This window comes from Sorex fumeus, unplaced genomic scaffold (assembly GCF_029834395.1).
Source record: "Sorex fumeus unplaced genomic scaffold, SorFum_2.1 ptg000122l, whole genome shotgun sequence".
Classification (NCBI taxonomy): domain Eukaryota; kingdom Metazoa; phylum Chordata; class Mammalia; order Eulipotyphla; family Soricidae; genus Sorex; species Sorex fumeus.
This window is the reverse complement of record NW_026606179.1, coordinates 1,195,934-1,219,624: the sequence shown is the minus strand read 5'-3', so window position 1 is coordinate 1,219,624 and position 23,691 is coordinate 1,195,934. Positions and strand designations below refer to the sequence as shown.

The window sequence follows — 23,691 nt, the reverse complement described above, 5'->3', positions numbered from 1 at the left end:
TGACCGAGACAAGAAGGCATCAATCACATCACGCCGTTTTCGACACTGGGGAAGAACTGTTCCTCAGAACATGTGACAAAAGAGGGGTCGATTGTGTCAGTGTCCTTGTCAACACAAACTTGGCTATAAGCATTGATTCATTCAAATGCCTAACAACCCAAATCGGATGATTACACTTGAATAGATGTGGCTCACTGCCGGCAGTTGTCTACACACCAATATTCAATTATGATGAAGGAGAAATTGAGTTCTACATGGAGCTGGAGAAGTACTTTAAAGAAGACCACACCTTCTACAATATCATTGCTGGTGATTTTAATGCCAAGATAAGACCAAGAAGATCAGCTGAAGAACTCCACACTGGGACCCATGGTCTAGAATGGAATGAACAGGGTGAGAGACTGTCTGAGTTCATCATGTTGACCAAGACCATCCATGGTAACTCACAGTTCCAGAAGGCTGAATCTAAACGTTGTACTTGGGAGTCTTCTGGTGGATGATTCCACAATGAAACTGACCACATCATATTCAATCAAGGTTTTTCCTGACTGATGTCGCTGTTGTCCCAAAATTCCAAATGGGATAGGACCACTATCTCCTTTGTGCAAAATTCTACTTCATGGAGTGGGGAGAAAGTGCTGCAAAGTTTAAGAAGAGAACTCCCAGAACGACCACCAACTGGGAGCTCTTTGGCATTATTGCGGCAACATGGGAAGATGCCATCATTGACAACAATGATGAGGAATACAATTGACTGGTTCAGAACCTGCATGATTGTGTGAGGAATGCTGAGAGAGAGAGATAGCCACAAAAATATACCTGTCTTTGAAAAGTCTTGAGCTTATTCGCCAATGTGGCTTGGCGCAAGCCTCAGGCAACCGCAAGCGAATGTCCGAGATAGCAAAGCAGTGCAGAGAAGCAGTGCAGGAAGACCTCAAAGAGAGAAGAGCAACAGTACTGGCAGATGTGGCAGAAGCTGGGAAAAGCATTTACAACACCCGCCTGTCCTTCGCCAACTATAAGACCAAGATGACTGCCCTCCGACATCCTGATGGATCTATCACATCTTCCAGAAGCACAATGGAGATGATTATCCATGACTTCTACTCAGATCTCTTCGATAGCCACGTCCACCTGCCCACATGCCAAATTCCGCAGGATGGATATGTCATTCCCAACGTTCTCCCTTCCGAAATCCGACACGCCATTTCGTTGGTAAAGAAATGAACAGCACCTGGCCCAGACAAGGTCAGACCTGAACACCTGAAGAACATTGCCGTCAGTACTCATCAATACACTGGCTTGGCTCTTCACATGCTACCTGTCTGAATGCAAGGTTCCATCCCAGTGGAAAACCAGCAGGACTGTACTACTGTATAAGAATGGAGACATCCACGAAATTGGCAACTATCGCCTGATCTGCCTATTGTCTGTCATCTACAAGCTGTTCACTCGCGTCATCCTGAATAGGATTGGCAGAACACTAGATGAAGGACAACCATGCGAGCAAGCTGGGTTCTGCAAAGGATTCAGCACCATCGACCATATCCACACGATAACCAAGCTCATTGAGGCTTCTCGGGAGTTCAAGATGCCACTCTGTCTAACGTTCATTGATTTAAAAAAGGCTTTTGATTCTGTTGAGATAGAAGCAGTCATCGAAGCCCTAGCCAAACAGGGCATTCAAACTCAATACATCAGGATCCTCCGTGAGCTGTATTATGGATTCACTACCAAGATCTCACCATTCTACAAAGAAGTGATCATCCATGTCAAGAGAGAGGTTCAGCAGGATGATACCATTTCACTGAAACTCTTCAGTGCCACCCTTGAGGACGTCATGCGATGACTGGAATGGGAAGGAATGAGAGTGAAGATAGATAGTCGGCAACTACACCACCTCTGCTTCGCTGATGACATTGTTCTCATAACACCAAACATCAGCTGAGCGGCACAAATGCTGGCCAACTTCAACCATGAGTGTGGAAAGGTTGTACTACAGCTGAATCTCACGAAGACAATGTTTATGAGAAATGGTCTCATTCCTGAAGTTCCATTCACTCTCAACAGAATGAACATCTCCGAATGCAAGAGTTATGTGTACCTAAGTCGAGAAGTCAACATGATGAATGACCTGGCACCTGAGTTGCGTAGGAGGAAGAGAGCATCTTGGAACACCTTCAAGAGCCTTGAAGAAATAGCTAAGAGGATGAAGAAACTCCAGCTCCAAGCACATCTCTTTAATTCCACTGTTCTTCCTTAGAAACTTAGGCCTACAAAAACAGGGTGAGAATGCTATTCGGGTTTCCCAAAGAGTAATTGAAAGAGCTATGCTTGGAGTAACCCGCTTCACTCAAATGAGAGAAAGAATCCGGAGTTCCGACCTCCATCGAAGGTCAAGAATCAGGGATGCTGTCTCATTTGCCAAGGCATTGAAAATCAGATGGGTTAGACACATAATGAGATTTGGATACGGCCGCTGGACTAGAGCCATTACCTAGTGGATTCCTCATGTCAAAAGATCACATGGCCGCCCACCTACAAGATGGTCAGACTTCTTTGTCAAGACCCTGAACGATTGGTTTGAGGCTCTTTGTATTCCTAGAATGAGCAAACGCCATTGGGCTACACTAGCACGTGACAGGGACAAATGGAGACGTTAATGGTGCCCGCTCGAGCAAATTGATGAGTAACGCGATGTTAAGTGATCAAGTGGACTCTCAGTTCTATTTTTTTTTAACATCTTAAGTACTTGGACTTATAAAATTGATAATTATACTTTTCGTACATATCACGGTTTATATCACGGTCCTCCCGTTGTTCATCGATTTGCTCGAGTGGGCCCAGTAATGTCTCCATTGGAGACTTTGTTGTTACTGTGTTTATGGACTCTCAATTCTATTCCATTGATCTGACTCTGTTCTTACTCCAGAACCACACTGTTTTGATTATTAACACTTTATAGTACAGTTGGAAGAGGAGAAATGGAAGTCTCTATTCTTCCTTTTCCCTAGGGTTGCTTTGGCATTTTGGTGGGGGGCAGGGGAGGTTGTTACTATTCCATACAGTTTTATTTTATTTTATTTTATTTTTGCTTTTTGGGTCACACCCAGTGATGCACAGGGGTTACTTCTGGTTCTGCACTCAGGAATTACCCCTGTCCGTGCTCAGGGGACCATACGGGATGCTGAGAATCGAACCTGGGTCGGCCGCGTGCAAGGCAAACGCACTACCCACTGTGCTATCATCCATATAGTTTTAATAGCACTTGATCTCTGTCTTTAAAAAACATCATGGCACTTGCCTTGCACTAACCTTGGTTTGATTCCATATGGCCCACAAGCCCTGCCAAGGGTGATCTTATATATATTTTATAAAGTTGTTCACAGTAGTTCATTACAATAATATTCAAACACCAATCCCACCACCATGCACCTTCCCACCACCATAAGAGGAATGTGTGTGAAGATTGTTGTTTTTCATTCTGGAGCCATTTAAGCCCTTATATAAGAGATTATAAGAATGTATGTTAAACCCTAACAAATGTTTGTTGCTTTTGGTCGCTCCAGGACTTTCTGTGTTGCTCTCTCCTGGGAGCTTTATTTCAGTCTCTGGATCTTGGCCATTGATGAAATTACATGGCACCAAGGGCAGTTTGTGGGTGTGACTGCCAAGCTATTGGAAAACTGGGGTCCTGGGGAGGACGCCCAGTCCCGTTCTGGGCAAGTTTGGAGTTCTCAGTCATGGGTCCTGCATACCTGGGTTTTCTGCAGGTTCCCTCATAGGTGAATCAGATAGTCTGAGCTTGTGGGAAGTGGCCTTGAGCATGGCTGCGGTTGGGTTCTGGAGGTTTTCGGCTGCCAGGGTGCTGCTTGGAGCGGGGAGGGAACCCGCCCCCTCCAAATTTTCCCCGTGAAGACAGCCTGGCGCGGGGTCAGAACATCAGGGGTGATCCTTGAGCACAGAGGAGTAAGCACTGAGCACTGCTGGATGTGGTCCAAAGTTTTAAACACCCCCACCCACCAAAAATGCCATGAGTATTTTCATAAGGATTGCATTGCATTTGTATAGTGCTTTTGATGTAGGCAGGTAGACAGGGAAATGCCCTCAGCAATGAAACTTAGGTCAACAGAACTTCTGGGAGGAAAATCCTAAGACTTTTTCACCCTGTGGATACAGAAAACAGAACTGATAAGACCTTTGGCCTACCTTGAGGAGGTTGGACCCCACACGATGAAGTTCTTCAAACCCTCTGACCTCTACCTTAATCTGATTAAAATGTGATCTAGAGAAGAGTCCAGGACTTCAGATCAAGACAGCCTGAGAAGAGCCTATAAAGCCACCTTGAACAAAGGAAGGGTGCACTGCATCTCCCCTCCTGAGATGTGTACTTTCATGCTTTCGTGTCTAATGCTGAGATGTGTCTAGGGGTTTTCTCTGCCCTTAGAGAAGCCTGAGTTCTCTCTCTCTCTCTCTCTCTGCTTTTTGGGTCACACCCGGTGTTGCACAGGGGTTAATTCTGGCTCATACACTCAGAATTACTCCTGGCGGTGCTCGGGGGACCATATGGGGTGCTGGGAATCGAACCCAGGTCGGCCGCGTGCAAGGCAAACACCCTACCCACTGTACTATCGCTCCAGTCCCCCGCGTTCTCTCGAGTACCTCTCTCTCTTTCTCTTTCTCTCTCTCCCCCTCCCCACCTCAAGCCCCACCCCCCAATAAAATCTGTTGTACTTCACTGCTTGTCTACTCCTGACATTCCTTTCTGTGAGCAAGACAAGAACCCAGTAACCCTGGGTCACAGATGGCAGAGGCAGATGGGGAGAAAGTGACTGTCTTTACTTTGGGGGACCCACCGACATTACTTTGGGGGGGAAGATTGCTGTTTTGACAATGTTAAATTCCTCTAATCCATAGCACTGCACTGTCCTCCTGTTTTTCATCGATTTTCTCAAGCAGGCCCAGTAACGTCTCCATTTTGAGACTTGTTTTTACTGTGTATGGCATATTGAATACATCACGGGTAGCTTGCCAGGCTTTGCCATGCAGGCGAGATACTCTCCGTAACTGCCAGGATCCGAGAGGGGCAGAGGAATTGAAGCTGGCACGGCAGGGCTGGCTGCGCGCAAAGCAAACGCCCTACCACTGTGCTATCGCTCCAGCCCCTCTTTAATCCAAGAAGAGGGGATTTGTTGCTATTTCTTTGTGTGTCACTTTCACTGTCACTGTCACTATCACTGTCCTCCCGTTGTTCATTGATTTGCTTGAGCGGGCCCAGTAACATCTCCATTGTGAGACTTGTTAGTGTGTTTGGCATATCAAATACTCATGGGTAGTTTGCCAGGCTTTGCTGAGCGGGCGAGATACTCTCAGTAGCTTGCAGGGCTCTCCAAGAGGGGTGAAGGAATTGAACCCGGGTCGGTCTGGTCAGCCGCAGGCAAGGCAAATGCCTGTTTTATAGTTTTCTTTGTAAAAGTTTTTTGTTTGTTTTGTTTTGGGGCCATACCCAAATGCTCAGAGTTACTCCTGGTTCTGCACTCAGGTACTCAGTTAGTAAGTACTCAGGCAGTACTTGGGGGAATTAGGGGATGCTAGGGATCAAACTCAGCCGAGTGCCTTAGCCTTCAGGCCCTATTGACAGTTTTTGTTTTTGAAGTAAATAGATTTTATTTGGAGGATTTTTAGGTATGGAGGGAGAGAGAGAGTGAGAGTAATGTACTGAAGAGAGAACACGGGCTTCTCCAAGGGCAGAGAGAGAGCCCCTACACACATCCTAGCATTAGACACAGAAGCATGAAAGTACACATCTCAAGAGGGGAGATGCGGGCAACACGTGTTCGGGCACCACATGTGCTCGGCCATGTGGGCGCAAGCAGCACATGGGCTCGGGCAGCATATGTGCCGACAGTTTTTTTTTTAAATCATGAATGAGTGTTGGATCTTATCAAATGCTTTCTCTGAATCTATTGATATGATCTTATGTTTTAAGTTTTTTGTATGTATATGGTCCATTATGTTGTTTGGCTTGCATATATTAAACCATCCTTGTATCCCCAGGATAAATCCTATTTGATCGTGGTATATGATCTTTTTGCTGTATTGTTGGATTTGGTTTGCTAATATTTTGTTGATAATCTTTGTATCTATGTCATCAAGAATATAGGTCGATAGTTTTCCCTTCCTTTTTTTTTTTTTTAATGTCTGTCTGCTTTTGTTTAGCACCTTCACACTTCTTGGAAACCCACAAGCCAGCTCTGTTGTTCAGGAGTGGGCCAGATGACAACTCCTGACCATGAGGTCCTGGTGCACACCTCCAGTGCTTAGCTGAGATTGAGGGCACACTGAGTGGTGTTGGGCAGAGCCGTGTGTTTTTTCTGAGCTGGTGGGCAGGGAAAGATTGCAGGTCCCCACAGTCCAGCATTACTGTTCATGCGCCCAGATGCTTGGACACTAAGCCAACCTGGAAGATAATTCAGGTTTGAAGTGATGGAAATGCTATACTTGATGGTGCCCTGTTTGTGCTAACACACACCCACTAAATCATCAAATGCTAAAACAACCACAGAGGGCAAGAGACATAGCCTAAAGGACTGAGAGCTTGCTTTGCCTGTAGGAGTCCCAGGTTCAATCCCTGGTACTGCATGATTTCCTGAGCTCTGATGGGGGTGACCCTAAGCATGGAGTCAGGAGGAGCCCCTGAGCACTTCTGGGTGTAGCCAGAACCCCAAACAAACATAAGATGTTACAGGCGATGGCTTTTTTCCAGCTGGTGATTCAGGGTCCCAGATTCCGTATAGTCATACAGTTACCTGCCCCAAAGCCCTGCATAAGTGGTATCGTGCACTGAAATTTTGTAGTCAGAGAGCCCTGGGGAGCCTGCGTCATTGTCACACAAGCCACCACTTATTACTCACATCTAGGGCCAGGCTAGCCAGGACAGGCTGCAAAGAGCAGTGAGATGTTGTTTGCAGTCTCAGCCACACCTCACAGTTCTTAATCACCGGACCCCACCCACCTCTCCAGGTTGAGTCTGATGCTCCCACCTCACTCACAGGCAGCCTTAAGATTCCATGAGCAATTTCCCTGCCAGGCCAATGCTCGCGTTACACAGTCTACTCAACTCTCTGGAGTACTTTGTTGGTTTGTCAGAGTCAGGGTCACTCCCAGCAGTGCTCAGAGGACTATGGTTTCCAGGGATCAAACCTGGATCTATGGCATGTTCCCCCTAGCCCCCTGAAACCCTCTTTACCCTCACAGTTCCTTCCATCCATCCATCCATCCATCCGTCCATCCATCCATCCGTCCATCCACCCATCCATCCTGCCAGATTTCTTGACCATCTGTCCATCCATCTAACAAATATATTTGAATATTGAACATGTGCAGGGCACTAAAGTGTTGGGGATATCATAGTGAACAAAACAGAAAATAAACTCCTGTCCTCGTATTGCTAATGCTCCAGCAGACAATGATAAACAAGACCAAAGAGAACAGCTGTCCAGACCATGAGATGAAGCAAGGCTGGAAATAAGCAACTAGAGGAAGGAATTTAGGAGTAGGGGCAGCAATTTAAAGAAAGGTGGCATCTGGGAAAGGAGGTGAGAGTCCTGAGAGGTATGGGGAGAGGGAACAGCATGTACAAAGGCCCTGAGGTGGGAGTGACCCTATGTGCTTGAGGATAGCAGGGAGACATACAGGGTGGAAATAGGGTGGATAGAAAGGTCAGAAGTTACTGGAACTTTGCAGTGCAGGGCTGGGAGACGACTCCTTCCAAAGTCTACCCATGCTGGAAACACCAATCTGCCCCCTCCCCGTCTCACCCACACACGCTTTAAAAAATTCCCTCTTTCTCTCATTGCTGTTGAGATGGGAGTTGGGGAAATCACACACACACACACACACACACACACACACACACACACACACACACGGCTGTGGTCCTTGACAAGGTGACATCTCAGGTTGTGGTGCTTGCACTCTGGGTCATGGTGTCCACTTAAGTTTGTGCTCCTTGAGCAGTAATGCTGGTACACAAACACACCAGGTCTCACTCTTTGTTGAGGCAGAGTTTGGATTCTGGAGCCACACATGGCAGTGCTCAGGCAGTGCTCTGGCTCTGCAATCAGGATCACTCCTGGCAGGGCGAGCATACAGGGTGCTGGGACCAAACCAAGGTCAGCAGTGTGCAAGGCAAGCACCCTACCCACTGTCCTCTCTCTCTAGCCCAGAGGCCCAGTTATGTTGTGGTGTTTCCCCGGGGTGATGCCATGCTCACACACGTCCTCACACATACCATGCTCCTGCATCCTGGCTGTGAAACTGTACGTCTTTCTGTCGTGGTGCTCGCCCCTCAGTGATGCTCGCCTCTGGCTGTATTGTGTCCCAAAAGCACTTGTGGTGCTTGGGATCAGTTGAGAGCTCCCAGAATCAAGTCTGGCAGATCCTGTTGCCTGGAGCCTTACTACGCACCTTCCCCTCAACTGTGGGTCCCATGAAGATGACCTCATTTCCTTTGGCCACCTCATATTCTTGTTGAATACATGACAGGTGTTTACTGTGACAAAGGGGCTGGCTTTCTGAGCAACTCAGCCTCCAGAGAAGGAAGGTGCAGTCTTCCCTGCCCACCCCCCACCCCACACACACACACATACACGCTGAGACATTAAGACAGATGACTTGGATTCCTGGCCTAGACTGCGGGTAGAACACCCAGTAATCTCTTCCTCTTCGTCTGTCTTGCTAGATTCCCTTCTGGGGTACTGGGGAATCAGACCGGATTCAGGCACATGCGAAGCAAGCACCTCACCTGCTGTACTATTCCTTTAGCCTCTGCACTGCTATACTTCTGACAACACCAGCCCATCACAGTGGTGCAGGTGATGGCCAAAGGCCTCAAAGGTGAGCTGTGGTGTCTAGTGGCCAGGCTGAGTGGCCTAGCTTGGGACTGACATTCTCCATTGTGCTCACCTCAGCCTCCAGCAGAAATGGATGAGCAGAGGTGGGTTGGGATCATGTTAGATATCCTTATCAGCAGGCAAAGATATTCCCAATTAGTTTACCCAGATGGCCGGTCAGCGGGTGTTGACACCCAGCCTGAGCACCCTCCCCGTGCCTGTAAGAATCAGATGCTGTTTTCACATCTCAAGACCCTCCCCAGGAGTGGCCCATCCATTTCTAACTGTGGGAGGCACTGGTGGGAGCCTGGGAGCTTCTGGATCTGGGGGTGGTGCTAGTGATGATGGCAGCAGGGGTCACATACTCCTGGGTTTGGTTCAGGCACCAAGGTCGGCTGCGCTGCATCCCATTCCTACAGTTACATCAAAGGCAGCTTCCTGTCCCAGTAGCCTTTGCTTTTCTTGTCCTTTGGGTGCTTTTGTAACCAGTCCTTGATCATTAACTCGTGGTGTGTGTGTGTGTGTGTGTGTGTGGCTGGGTGTGAGTTTGGAACACACCTAGGCGTGCTCAGGAGTGACCCCTGGCAGTGGTCTGGGGACCATATGTAGTGCCAGGATCAACAGGGGGTCTGCTGTAAGACAAGGCAAGCACCTTGGGGCTAGAGTGGGGTGTTTGCTTTGCATGCAACCGGGTTTGATCCCTGGTATTCCCATGTGGTCTACAGAGCCTGCTAGCAGTGATTCCTGAGTAGACCCAGGAGTAAGCCCTGAGCTCCACTGGGCATACGCCACCACCCCTCCGCAAAAAAAAAAAAAAAAAAAAAAAAGTGGTACCTATATCTCCCTACTCTCTCCATCCCAGCTGCCCTCTGTTTGACACACTCAAATTTCTGTTTGCCTGATTGCAGCTGGTAATCCCAGGAACGGGAAGCTGTTCACATTTTCCAACAAGGCAGCCTGGGGGCTCCATTCTGTCTGGACTGGACGGGCACACAGAAACGTCCCCTTGCTACAGAAGCTAGTCAGCGAAGGCTCATACCACTGAAAGCTTCTGTGGGTGTTAAGTACACTGGGCAAGACCCCACCCACCACATCTAGGAGACCGAGGCTGCTGAGGGTGGGTGTGGCCGGCTGCTCTGGAGTCGGCACGAATGACAGGCACAAACCCGCAAGGCGTCTCGGCAGCCAGTCTCTTTAATACCCTGCGGCTGAGACACCACGATGCTGAGAGGGGCCTCCCCGGGACCCCGCAGGTCACAGAGTGACTAACTGGATTCACAGACTCACCGGACCTCCCATGTGGAATTCAGGAAATGGGGTTTAGAAGGAGTGGGACCCTGAGAATAGCAAAGGGGACATGAGTGTGGACTGGAACCCGGCCAGAGGCCTGAGCCGAGAAAGGAAACTGCATGTGCGCCGAGGTCAGGCAATTCTGGGCACCACTTCCCTGCGTGCATGGCACTGCCCGCTCAACCGGCCACTATTCTTGAGCCAGAGGCCACTCTGTCTTCCAGCGAGTAGGAAGGCAGCCCAGGACCCAAGACCACCCAACATGCCCAGGTGTGTGCTTGCGCGCAGACACAGCATCGCTCTGAGAGGATGGAAAACCGCGTGGACCCTGCCCGCTGCCTTCCTGTGGTGGGGACTGCAGCGGTGACACCCCGTCCTTTGCACCTGAAAAACTAGGACGAAGAACTGGGACCCCACATACCTGCCATGCTCATCCCCGTGGGGCTCCAGGGCCTCCCACTACCTGTGCAGGGCATCCCCTGCCTCATACCAGGCCTAACGAGCTGCCACCCCTTCTTCCCTGTGACATCACCCAGCAGCCTTGCAGGTGGACAGCGCCCGTGGCAGGAGTCATGCTGTGAGGAGAGGACGTGGTTGGGCAGGATGGCCAGGACCACGGCCCCTGGCATGCCCCTCACCATGGACACATGACAGCTGCCACGCCCACTTCCGCCACACACCCTGGCCTCAGTCTCCTTCGGTCACTTGGATTGATGTGGGGAAGAACAGGCAGTGGGGGGAGGGGACTCCCCACAGCAGCCCAGTGGGGGAATAGCACGGCCACCGTGGCCCAGACCCCACGCTGACAGGTCCCGAGTAGGAAAGGCACATGAGCTGCCACTGAGCCTGACGGGGCAAGGAAGGGACATTCAGGGAGCAGGACGGGGCAGGAGGGCCTGGGCCCTCTGAGGGGAGTAGCGGGAGGGTGAGGGGACACCAGGCGGGGTAGCACCGAGGCTGTGGGGCGCAGATGGACAGCCGTCTGCAGTGGAGTGGGGCCTGCAGTGGCCGAGGCCTTGGAGCAGGAGGAGGCGTCTTAAGGCAGCCTGAGGTGAGCCTGGGGGCCACCCCCGGGAACTGGGGACGAGCTGTCTGTTGGCCTGGGGCCACACAGGATCCCCGAGTTCCCTGTGCCTCGAGTTCAAGTACTGTGTTCGCGTGCTAGGCTGAGCGGGGGCACCTGCGGCCAGACACAGTTTGCAGGGCCAGAGGTGCAGGGGAGAGAAGTGGGACGCTCCCCTCCGCCTTAACTTGGGGTCAGCCTGTAGGCCTGTCGCTGCTGAGGGTGTCTTCCCATGCACAAGGGCTTCCTGGCACTGGGTCACTTGCCCCGCAGGGACACGCGGCAGCAGAGCAGCAGGGAGGTCTCAGGACTGCGCCCTGCTCTGCCTGGGGCCAGCATGAACAGCTGACAGATTGGGACGGGAGTGGGGACGTTGGGGGGTGGGGGCTAGCCGGGAGTGGGGGCCCGGGTCTGGGGTCTATGACTCATTCTCTTCTCAAGCAGCACCGGGAATGGGGCAGCCCCAGCCTAGGAAGGGACGTGGCAGCGAACTCACCTCTTTCCAGCCATTTCCTCCTGTCCCAGGTTTCCCAGCAACAGGGACGGCCCGGGGGTTCTATGGCATCTTGCAATAGCCCTTTGCCGACAGAGCGGAGGAGCACCGTGGGGAGGATGGGTGGGAGGGCACCCGGCTCCCAGAGGCCAGGGAAGGCCTAGAGGAGCTGGGACAGGAAGGGGGTGGGTGACGCTGCCGGGTGACTGGGCCGGGGCACTCCCAGCAGGCAGCCGGCCAGGCCCCAATCTGTGTGGCTCTCAGTGTCCCTGCCCGAGGCAGGAAAACGTGTGCACAATGTCTGGGGTGGGGGCCCGTGACCTGCCTCGGGGTGTGGGGTCAGTGTTGAAAGAACAAAGAGGTGAACGGAAAGGTGACTCAGCACGAACAGGAGGCACCGCCTGGGCAACCAGCACCCCAGCCCCCAGCCCCGAGGCAGCTCCAGCTCCAGACCAGCAGGGCGCACCTCACAAGCTTTGCCAGGACCCTGGTCCCCAGCTCTCCCCAGGGAGGGCCCCCGGAAAGGTCAGCGCCACCGATGAAGGGGTGCTAGCACACTTCCCAGGTCTCACCAGGAAGGCGAGGCGGAAGCGGGGGTGACACCCGGAGCCCAGACAGGTGACAAAAGCCCCGCCTCAACTTGACCCCGAAAGAGAAAGATGCTCTGCAGATGCTCAGCGTCCTGCCACAGGGAGGCAAGGGCACTTTCCAAGGGGAGCCAGCCCCAGCCCCGTCCCGAGGGTCCTCTCTGGGGGAGCTCAGCTGCAGGGTGGACACTGGTGACAGGCTGCCCCTGGAACTGGCTCCTGGCTGTTGGGGGCGACCTGGAGCGGACAGAGGGGTGCGCCCCCCCTTGGGTATGCATGTGTGTGTATGGTGGGGGTGTGTGTGCTGTGGGCTCCAGAGCACAGGAGCTGGAGGAAGGGGCGGGACAGCACTGGTGGCAGCCACAGCCTGGCGCGCTGCCCCCGTGAAGTTGGCACACGAGGTTTCTTATTGCTCCTCTGGGCTCAGGGAATGGCATCCCAAGCTGCAGAGAGGAGGAGGCTGACCTGGTAGGCCGGTGGGGGGCAGGGCCGAGTCAGTCCTCACGCTCCCAGACAGGGGGCTCGCCGCAGGTGGGGCCTGACTGGGGCCACACTGGGCTCTGCCGTGTCTCTGCGGAGCGAGGCCCCCGCCCCGGGCCACAGTGGTGGGGGCATGCCCATGCCGGCCACCGCCTCCAGGGCCTGCAGAGCAGCGTCCTGACAAAAGAACTCCGAGTCCGTCCCCGGTGGGACCAGGTTTCCTGAGAGCTCGCCGGCTGGCCGGTGGTGGCCTGAGCAAGGGTCTGGGCTCAGCGCTCGGCTCCGTGGCAGGGCTACGGCTGCAGGCGCTCCAAGTACTGTGGCAGGGGGTTCTCTTTGACGTATTTCTGGATGTACCAGCACGTGAGATGGGCCTTCAGGTCCTCCTCCACCACGAAGTCCAATGCGGCCTGGCCAGGGGCAGAACGAAACAGCGTCAGCACCCTGGGGTGCCACCTGGAACCTCAGCTCCCGGGGAGGCGCTGGCACGCCCCCTCCTCCAGCTGGGGAGATGAAGGCAGAAAGTTCTAGAAGGTGGCCCCAAACCACACAGCATGTTAGAGAGCTAGCAGGCCCATTTGGACCCAGTGTGAGGACAGAACCACCAGAGCTGCCCTGGCAGAGGAGGTAAGGCACACCTCTGAGGCGCAGGATGGGACCGGGCAGGACTTGGCTGGGGAGCCCTGCCCGCCCAACTGGCCTCCTCCTGCCTCCCTCAGCTCTTCCTTTCCACATATCATGGAAACAGCAGCTCGCCAGAAGCCCAGCTCCTTCCTCTCTACTTTTTTTTTTGGGGGGGGGTGCTTTTTGGGTCACTTCTAGTGATGCTCAGGGGTCACTTCTGGCTCTGCACTCAGGAATCACCCCTGGCAGTGCTCAGGGGACTGCATGGGATGCTGGGGATAGAAACCCGGTTGGCTGCTCTCAAGGCAAACACCCTACCCACTGCCGGATTGCTCTGGCCCCGACCTCAGCCCCGTCTGCACCCGTACGCCATAGCTGGTTGTCACAGGCTCCCGAAAGCAAACAGGGGGACAAACCTGGGTGCCTGTGTTCAGAGGCCCCTGGAGGACGCCCGGCGTGCTGGCCGGCCTGGTGAAGCGAGGCAGCAGGACCTGAACACTTATTACACGCCCGGCAGCGAAGGGTCTGGCTCCTCTGAATCTGAGTCAAGTCTTTGTCACCTGCTGTCCTGCCCTGAGCCTGGTCCATCTCACCCCCCAGACCCTTCCCTGTAGGGTCCAGTGTACGTGCCCAAGCCGCAGGTATGGGAGAGGAGACGCTGTGGAAACGCCAAGGGAAGTGCCAAATGACCTGGGCAGGGTGGGCAGCAGCTCCTCAGGGAGAAAGTGGGGAGGCCCCACCCCCAATTTTACCTGCAGTGACCCACAGGGGATCCTCCTTGGTCACACCTGGGTGAAAGGAGAAGGTGGCCAGGGCTTTACCCACCCGTGCCGCGGCAAGGAAGGCAGGCAGCCGGCAGGAGCAGCGGCCCCAGCAGGTTTCGGGCCCTTCTTAGTGCCAGGCTGCCCCTCTCTCTGGGGTGTGCTGGGGGTGTGAAGAGGGGCACGTGCCAACGTACTCCATCCCAGGACACAGCATGATGCCGAGCGTGGGGAGGGCAAAGCCATGCCTGGCACTAGCTGGCACTCTGCTCCCGGGGGCACAACCTACCTTGGCGAGGTGCTTGGCGATGCCACGGCCGCGGTAGGCGTCAGGGACCTCGGTGTGCTGCAGGTCCACGGTGCGCTTGCCCACGTACTCGTAGAGCAGGACAGCCCGGTCATGGCACCCTGTGGGATGGAGGCGCACGGGTGAGGCCGCAGGGGCTGGGGGCCGGCCAGGCAGGGGCTGGGGCGGGGCTGGCCTCTGTGACCAGGCCGATGGGGCTGCACCTCGGGAAACCCCTCTGTGCCTCAGTTTCCTCCTTCAGAAAGTGGGGAGGCAACGTCACATTCCTGCCGCAAGGGATCAGTGAGGAGGTGGTTTGGGGAGGCACTGCTAGTCCCGGCACCCCCACAAACCAAAGGGGCTGGCCGGGATATGTGAATGGACTGCCATGGACATGTCAGAGCCCAGCCTGCAACTGACCCTGGGCCCAGGGAGGAGGACAGGGCTGTCCTTGCCCCCTGACCCGACTCCTGCTTGGGCAGATGTCCTCCACTGCGCTAGCAGGGTTCACTCTCTCCCACCTGCCAGCCCGACCCCTCCATGCACCTATTCGTCCGGCTCACCTACTCCTCTCCAGAAACAAGCCCCAGGACTGGACACTGTGCCAGGGACACTGCAAGCACAGAAGTCTAAAGTCTCATAGAAGGGACACAGGCAGGCTCTGAGCAACAGCACAGCGGGTAGGGCACTTGCCTTGCATGTGGCCGACCGGGTTCGATCCCCTGCATCCCACATGATCCCATGAGCTGCTGGGAGTGATTACTGAGCACTGCCAGGTATGGCCCCCCCAATTTTTTTTTTAAAATTAAGGCACATGAAGGGGAGGCTGAGAACAGACCAGAAGAACAAGTTCACGGCACAGCAGGGGCAGAAGATGGGTTGCTGAGACACAGAGAACCCTGAAGAGGAGTGGCCTTGGGGAACTGGTGTCTTAGCAGAGGGAACCAAAGCAGAAGCAAAAGCTCTGAGGCAGGAATGCGGACCGGGTGACTGAGCAGAGACGGGAGGGGCCGGGCTGGGACAGCCTTGTGGCCTGGAGGGCCGGGCACCAGGGGTCACGGGCACCAGCTTGATCCTTCTCTCATGGCCCCCCCAGTGCTCTGAGAACAGCCTGGGGCAGGAACAGGGAGAGCAAGGGGGTGGTGACGGGGTATGGCTGGGGCAGGGAGGGGGACAGGCTGCCAGTGTTCTGGGTACAGCAGGCAGACTGCGGGCAACTCAGCTGAAAAAGTGAAAGGGAGTGAGGCCAGCCCCACGGAGCTGGGGGGACGCGGGCACTCAGCAACAGTGGTCAGGGGACCCTCCTATGAGAAACCCGGAGCGGGAGGCCACTGTAGGGAAGTGGAAAAATAACACTGGCTGGGCAAAGGTCCCGTGGCTGGTCTTCAAAGGCACACCAATGTCCACATCTTTCTCTGCTCTTCAGGAAGCAATCCCCTTTTGGCTTAAAGCAAAAAAGGGGCCAGCAGAGAGAGAGAGAGAGTACGGTGGGCAAGGTCCTTGCCTTGCATGGGGCCAACCACGTTCAATCTCTGACTCCCCCATATGGTCTCCTGGGCCCCACCAGGAGGGATCCCTGAGAAAAAAAAGCATCTCTTTTGCTTTGACTTTAAAAGACCATGAAGGATTTGTTCTTTGGGGTCCCTGGACTTCAAGCCTGTCACCTGTGTCAAAGCAGAAAAGAGTGACAGATGAAGGTCTCTGAGAAAATCTGACAGAGAGGGGGTCCAACCTCAGCTGGGGTTCCTCCCAGAGCACCCCCAGGGAGGCACAGCCCATCACCCTGTTCCACACTGGACACTAAAGTCCAGCTTGGCAGTGCATGGGAGTCCAGGTGACCATGGGGCCCAGCCCTCTGCCTCCTGTCTGGCCCCGCTCCCTCTTCCCAGAAAGCCCACCCCCTTCCAAGACCCACCCAGGTGCCCAGTCCTGCCCCCCAGCCCCCAGTCGCCTCCTTGGAGCCTAATGCTGCCACTTTTCTCACCCACTGGCCACTCTGCTCCCTGCCCAGCCCAGCTCCTGCGTCCATGCAGGGGAGCAGAGACCGGGAGGCTCTTGTGAAGGCCCCGTTCCCAGGCACAGAGTTTTGGAGTTACTTGGCCACTGAGTTACTCAAAATCTCCATGGGACTGGCAGGATTCTGAGTGACAAACCTGAGGAGGTGAACAAAATGGACCAATTGCCCCCAGTGGAGGGAGCCAAGGAGAAGGGCAATTAGTGGGGCTTGAGGCAGCTACAGAAGCCAAACATGAGGAACACATTGGAAATTTCACTGCTGTGTGGACGCAGCGGGGTTAAATCTATCCCTACTCCACCACGCCTCAGCTCTGTGTTGGACAGAAGCATTCTGCAGGGCCCATCCTCCTTATACATAATGCCAGACTCGTAAGCAAGGAGCTGGAGTCAAGGGAGCAGAGAAGGGGGGCCATGCAGGCCACAACCCAGAGGAGAGAGCACAGGAGGCCTATCATGAGCACAGGAGACAAGGGGAATGAGAGGCACCTGCAAAGGCCCTGAGGCAGCACACTGCAGGAACAGCAAGAAGGCTGCTGGGGAGGGTGCATGCTGGAGGACCCAGGGTCAGGTCACAGTCCACTGAGAGGACCTTGGCCTTTGTCCTACCATCATCCACACACAGCAGGGAGGGGCCCCAGGCCCCTGCAAAGCAGCTAGTGTTCCTCTATTCACGAGTCTCACCCCCTTGATACTCCTGTAAGGGGCAGGACAGATCGTAAGAGCTCAAGGTACCTGCCCTTCTCTAGGCCCACCCCAGCTGGAGTCCCCAGCACTACATATGGTCGTGAGCACCACAAAAAGACAGCCCCGCGCACAGAGCCAGGAGTCACCCTGAGCATCGCCAGGTGTGGCCCAATCCCTCCCAAGCCCCCAATGTTCCTGGATAACCTCTTGGGTCCTAGAAGAACACATCCTGAGAAGGCCTGGGGTCCTCACTGGGGAGCCCCTTGAGCTTCTCACACAGATTCGGTCGCTGCCATGTTCCTAAGCCCTGCCCAGGGCAGACACATCCAAGAAGTATCTGCCCCGCAAACAATCTCTCCGTCTCTGTGCCAGACACGTCCTGGGGGTCTCCAGGCTGGTCCGGTGCCTCCCCAGCCCCGCTCTCTCCACACAGTCTGTGAGCGCTGGGTCACATGGGACACGGGAGCAAAGAGCCTGGAGAGGTTGGAGTGTCTGGGCTCACCTGAGAAGGTGGTTTGCTGCTGGGGTCAGTTTGAGAAAGAGGGGGGTACCTGCTCCCCACTGCCCGGCCCCACATGGGCCTGGGGAGGAATCGGGGCCCTTAGGGGCTGGAGTAGAAGTGCTGGTCTGTGGCCTGGGCAGGGCCTGAGGACAAGGCGCAGTTCCAACTGCCTGCACCTGACCGTGGCCCAACCATCCCCCTCCCACACATGCGGGAGCTCCCAGGTGGCCCTCCCCCAACCCCACGCTCAGGCCGAGATGCCCATCCTCTTGTTCTGTCTTCTCTCACACTCTGACCGACCCACTGGCAGGTCCAAGAACACAGTGACCCACTTGGGTCTGTAACCTGACCACTGGCGACCACTCCGCGGCCCCCCATGTGTGCCTGCAGACGCTGGGTCAGCTCCTGCCTGTCCTGGGAGCTCGATAGTGGTACCGGCCTCTTGGCTGCTACACACACACAAATACACAGTTGCACAAAGAGAGAGACACACTCAGTTCTGACCTCTGCTCGCAGCAGGGGACTCTCTCCCAAGGCTGGTGCTCAGGGTTCAAAGGTGACCCGAATATTTTTTTCCTGAGGGCATCAGTAGAGGTGGGGTCAGTGGGTGTCCCAGGTCCCTGACACATGGTGACCCCATCCCCAGAATCTGGCCCCAAGAACATCACTAAACTGCACCCCAGTCTCTGATCTGGGCTGGGTTCTGGGGGTAGCCAAGAACCCCAAGTGTCAAACTGGCGAAGAGGGGCAGTGCTTGGCCCTGGGGGTGGGGGGAGTCACAGGAGTGATGGGCCAGCTCTCCAGGTGTCCGATGTGCCCGCTCTCCAGGTGTCCGATGTGCCCAAGGGCACTTGCATGCTGAGACAACCGCAAACCCTCCCCCGAGATGGGGATCTGGAGTCACCTTCTCCTCTGCCCCTGCCAGAGCCAAAGGCCCCAGAAAGCCATCGGGGGAAGGGGTCACCAAAAAAGTCTTCCTCGGGACCAGGGAGAGGGCTCAAAGGGCTGGAGCACGTGCTTTGCGTGTTTATCCCTGGCACTGCACGATCCCCCCCAACATCAACCAAAAGGAGCCCCCAAGCACCGTCATGCGTACCCAGTCCCCTGAAAAAGAGAAATTAAAAGAAACCATCTTCCTGGTAGGTGGGAGGAGCAGGGACACAGAGTCCCCAGCTCCAAGGGCAGTAGTGAGCTGCTTGGGTACTGGGAAGCTGCAGAGAAGCAAGTTGAGGGCAGCAGGTGCAGGTGCAGGTGCAGGGACTGGCATTCCCGAGCAACAGTGCTTGGATCCTGGCTCTGGGAGGGCCACGTATGGGGGCTTGGAGAGTTCTGTGTGAGGCCACGCCCTTCACAGCTGGGAGGTAGGTGGGATAGCGTCCGCTCCCCTCAGTGGACACCTGTCTCGCGAGGTCACTGTTATGGGCTTGGGGCAGGTGGCCCCTCAGTCCTGCAGGCACCAGGCCGGGCTGGGCTGGGACAGCCACTCCTATTGGGGTGCTCAGTCTTCCTGGCTGCAAGGGGGTCAGGGGTGTTGGAAGCACCCGGCTTCTGGACCTGCCTGGCCCCCCCACAAGGGTGTTTTGGCAGCAGCTGAGAGGGAAGCAGGAGACAGAAGAAAAGGCTGCTGGCGGGAGCATGCATCTAGCTCAGTCCCCTCTGCTGTGAGCCTTGGTTTCCCCACCAGCCTAGTACGGCCTCCCCTTCAATCTGGAGTCTTCTGCACTCCCTACCCGGGCGAGCAGATGGCCATCTCCCTGCTCCTATCCCCTCTGCAAAGCCAAGCCAGTGGTATCCTCCACCCCAACTCTGCTTCAGACCCTTCCAAGTGTCTGCCTCTCAGTCAAAGGCAAGTGCTTGGAACAGCTCCTGGAGATGCCCCACACCTCCCACCTTTACCTGTGCAATGATCCTCCTCCCTCTACAACTCCACTCCCTGCTGCTGCAGACACACGGTGGAGAAACACAGGGCCTTTGCACCTGCTGCACCTCCACCTTCAGAAGGCTCATTCCCCCCCAGCTCCCTTCCCTGCCCTCTTTCGGTTTTCCGGTCTTTGGGTCATACCATACCCAGGGCGGTGCCTAGACACTTGAATGGGAACAGGAGCCTTTTCCCGACACAGTCCCTGTTCTGCTTTCTTCCCAGGCCCACATGTTTGTTTTGATTTTGTGCCGCACCTGATGATGTTTAGAACTTACTCCTGGCTCTGCACTCAGGAATCACTCCTGGTGGGGCTCGGGGGGACTATAAGGATGCTGGGGATTGAACCCAGGTTGGCTGTGTGCAAGGCAAGTGCCCTAAACTGTTGTACTATCACTCTGGCCCCAAAGGCTCACATTTTCTAAGACTCTTTCCGCCCAAGCTTAGTCAGGCCTGCCAGTCCCAGCACCGAGAAACACAGCTGGGCACATGCGGGTGCTAAAGTCCCATGGAATGCATCCCAGTTCCTCCACCTCTGGGGTAGAGAATCCCCCACCATGCCTCTGCCTCGTCTGTAAAATGGGAATAGCAATTTTCCTACTCACACCCAAGGAGGATCATGTGGCTGGACATGCCAGGCCCCGCCTGGCACACAGCCAGCCACCTCCTCACGAAGCACCCGAGCCTGCTGGCAGCTCTCAGCCTCTCAACCATGGGGACAGCTTGGCACACAACCGTGGGACAGCCCCGGGCCACTGGATCTCTCTGTCCTGCTGGGTTCCGCTCAATGGACACAATGAACCCGCCTCAGGGTCTGCCCTGCAATGCAGGAGATCCCCAGGTCCCAGTGCTGGCAGAACTGAGACCAGAAACCGGTTCCCTCTTCCCGCAACCATCACCTTGGCTGCACGGTGCTCTCCTGGCATGCAGCACAAGGACTGAGGCCTGACCAGTGCCTGACGCACGGCCGGCAAATCCCCAGTTAACTTTTATTTATGTTTAGAAGCGACACCTGGTGTTGCTCAGGGATCAACTCCTGTTGGGGTGCCCGGCCCAGCTGTGTGAGACGGCAGAGCTGGGACCCAGACTGTGGCTGGCTGAGCCTGGCAAGCAGCTTCACTGCTGCACTCACTCGCTCGCGGACTGCCCTGCCCCCACTCAGTCCACTTAAGAGTTAGCCAGCTGGGCAGTGAATTCTGGAAGGGGGCAAGTTGAGACATACGAATGGGCATGTCCAGCCCTGACCACTGCCACCTCAAGAAAAGGCGTACTGGGGCTGGACGCATCTGGAAGAGACGGAAGAAAACCACAAACATTCCCTTTCTCTTGTGACTGAGTTCTAAAGGGCCTGCTGAGCACCCTCAGGAACCAGAAGTTTCTCTGGACTCTCAGAAAAGAGAATCTGGCCTGAGGGTCATGGCCAGCCGGGCCCACGTGGCGATGCACACTTAAGGACCGGCTGGTTAACTCTCAGGAGGAAGGAGCTTGTGCCGGATCAGCTGGCCGCCTTTCAGCTCTGGAACTGGGAGATGCCGGCAAGTCGCTCCTTCCCCGCAGGCCCACATCTCCCGACTGTTGGGACAGATGGGCGGAGTCTGGCTCAACGCCCAGCAGAGCCCAGAAGGGTCTGAGCAAAGCCCCAGGCCCAGCCCCTGCCCCGGTCACTCCAGCCAAATACAAGGGGGGGGGGGGGGGGGAGTATGGTTCTGGATCAGATCAGAAACAACCCGGTCCCAGTCCTGCCCACCTTACACCTCAGGGGGGCCTTTCCCTTCCTGGGCCTTCTCAGAAATGGGCACGGTGGCCTTGAGGCACCTTTCTGGGTTGCCCACTGGCAGAGGGAACCAGGCTGGGAGCGAGGGAAGTGATTAACACAGAAGGGGTAAGGTTTCTTTAGTTCTATTTTCCACCTTCCCCACCTCCCCCTCCCCACTGTAGGTTTTCTGTTTTGTTCTGATCTGTTAACTGGAATCTCAAATACAGACCCCCCAAAATAAAACAAACAAACAAAAAAACCCCAACAAGCATTTCTCTGGCGTGTAAGTGGGGGAAGAGAAAATAGAATCACGCCTCTAAGAAAGTGGAACCTTTCTTTGGCAGGAAACGAAGATCTGACTTTGGTTTTCGCCTTTGCAAACACCGCTCTGTCCACCTTTCGCAGGACTCACTACGTGCCGCAAACCTTACGCCGATCCTCACGGCGGGCAGCCGGGCAAAACCAGGCGCCCGGCAGGCGCTGGACACTCCCCGAGGCGCGCCGGGGAAACTGAGTCCCGGGCACGCGGCAACTTGGCCAAAGTCTCGGAGTTTCCTGGGGGCGACGCGACTACTCGGCCGCCCCGGCCCGGCCCCTCCGCGCGGCTCCCGGCGCGGCACGCGCGGAGCAGGTGCGGGTCCCCCCAGAGGGCCGCGGCGGGGGTCGCGCAGCCCCGCCCGCGCGCGCGCGCGCCCGCCCCGCCCGCCCCCGGCCCCGGCCCGCGGCGCCGCAGACAAAAGGCGGGGGCGGGCCCGCGCGTTACCGTTGAGCCGGACGCTGAACTGGCGGCGCCGGCGGTCGTGCTCCACGCGGATGGGGCAGCCGGGCTCCAGCGCGCCCAGCGGCCCCGCGGACGCCGAGTGCGCCATCTGCGAGCCGGGCGGCGGGGGGCGGCGGGGCGCGGGGGCAGCGCGCCCGCACCGAGACCGCGGGCGGCGAGCCTAGAACTGACACTCGGCGGCGGCCGCCGCGGCGGCAGCAACAAAAACCGAGGGGGGGGGCCAGGAAATCAGCTGTGAGGTCACGTGCCGCCCGCAGCCACTGGGCGCGCCGCCTTTTTGTTTTGATACATTCCTTCCGACTCTTAAAGGGGCCGCGCGCCTCGGCGGCAGCGTTGCACTCGCACTTCCAAACAAAACAACACGCGCGCGCGTGCGCGCCCGGGGGGCCTCGGCCACTCTTCCTCCTCTCGGTGTTTGGCCCAGAAGTGGCCTGGGGATTTCTGCAAGGGCCCCCTCTCAAAAGGATGGAGCACTCTGTGGGGAAATTCGAATAATCCCCATGAGGGTCACCAAGGCCACCTAAGGTCGTCAGGCCACCCTTGTTCTGGGAAGGGTCTGTGCATTGGCAAAGCTCCAGGAAGTGCGCAGTGCAATTTCTCATCACCAGCCTGAAAAATAGGTATGCTCGAAACTTTCAAGAGAGCATACGAGATCTGGGCCTCTGGGCAAACGGATGCCATGGGCCCATGTTCACCGGCGCTACTAGGAAAGGGTTATCCTGAGACGCTTTTGGGGGATGGGGTGAAAAGTCACCTCCCCGCAAAAGAGGACAGGAAGTGTCCCTACAGATCCTCCAATTATTTCCTCGTATGGGAGAACTGGAGACGCAGGGACTCGTTTGAGAACACACAGGATTCCCATGGCCCAGGCTTCCTCTTGGAAGGGGGTCTTGACTAGCGCCGCCCCCCACCCCCAATCCTTCTCCTGTCCTGCACATACCTAAAGCTGTCTCCCCCCACCCCTAGCAGAGCACTGAATCACTTGGCTACTGGTTACTTGGACTAGTTTGTTAATTCGGGGGTAAACATGACCACCACCCTAGTCAAGATACAAAACACTTGTGGTTTTTCTCGGAACCCTTCTAATCAGTGCCCCACCCTTTGAGGTAATCACTATCATCGACACTGGACAGCCTTGACTAATTTGCTTTTTGGAGCCCTTCCTATTAACAGGATCCCACGGTTTGGACTTTGGGGATGAGGGTGCAGGTTCCTCTCTTGGTGCTGATCTGTAGTAGGCCCCCAGGGCTAGATTCGGTGGGGCACCAATACGGTGCTTGGATAGACCCCAGCTGGGATCCGTCAGAGGCAAGGCATATGCTCTGCTGTCTGTATTCTATCCCTGACTAGCTTGCACATTTTACTCTCTGGTTTCTTTCTCTCTGGGGGGCAGAGGGCCTTCCTCAGCAGTGCTGGAGTGCTAGGTCTGGAAACCATGTGCATGCCAGGCATGTGTTTCAGCCCTTTGAGCCCTCTTCCTGGAACCTCTCTCCTTTAAAAAAAAGAAGAAGAAAAAGAAGAAAAGAAAGGAAAGAAAGAAAGAAAGAAAGAAAGAA

At 55.5% G+C, this 23,691-nt stretch overlaps 1 protein-coding gene across 1 annotated transcript; it reads right to left on the bottom strand.

Moving 5' to 3' along the window:
- Positions 1-10,069: 10,069 nt before the first annotated feature.
- Positions 10,070-22,245, bottom strand: NATD1 (N-acetyltransferase domain containing 1). The gene is made up of 3 exons (XM_056136653.1): positions 22,118-22,245; positions 14,482-14,600; positions 10,070-13,217 (listed from the first exon to the last, which is right to left on the bottom strand). The coding sequence occupies exons 1-3, from the start codon at positions 22,221-22,223 to the stop codon at positions 13,101-13,103; spliced, it is 342 nt and encodes a 113-aa protein (XP_055992628.1). The 5' UTR covers positions 22,224-22,245; the 3' UTR covers positions 10,070-13,100.
- Positions 22,246-23,691: the final 1,446 nt, after the last annotated feature.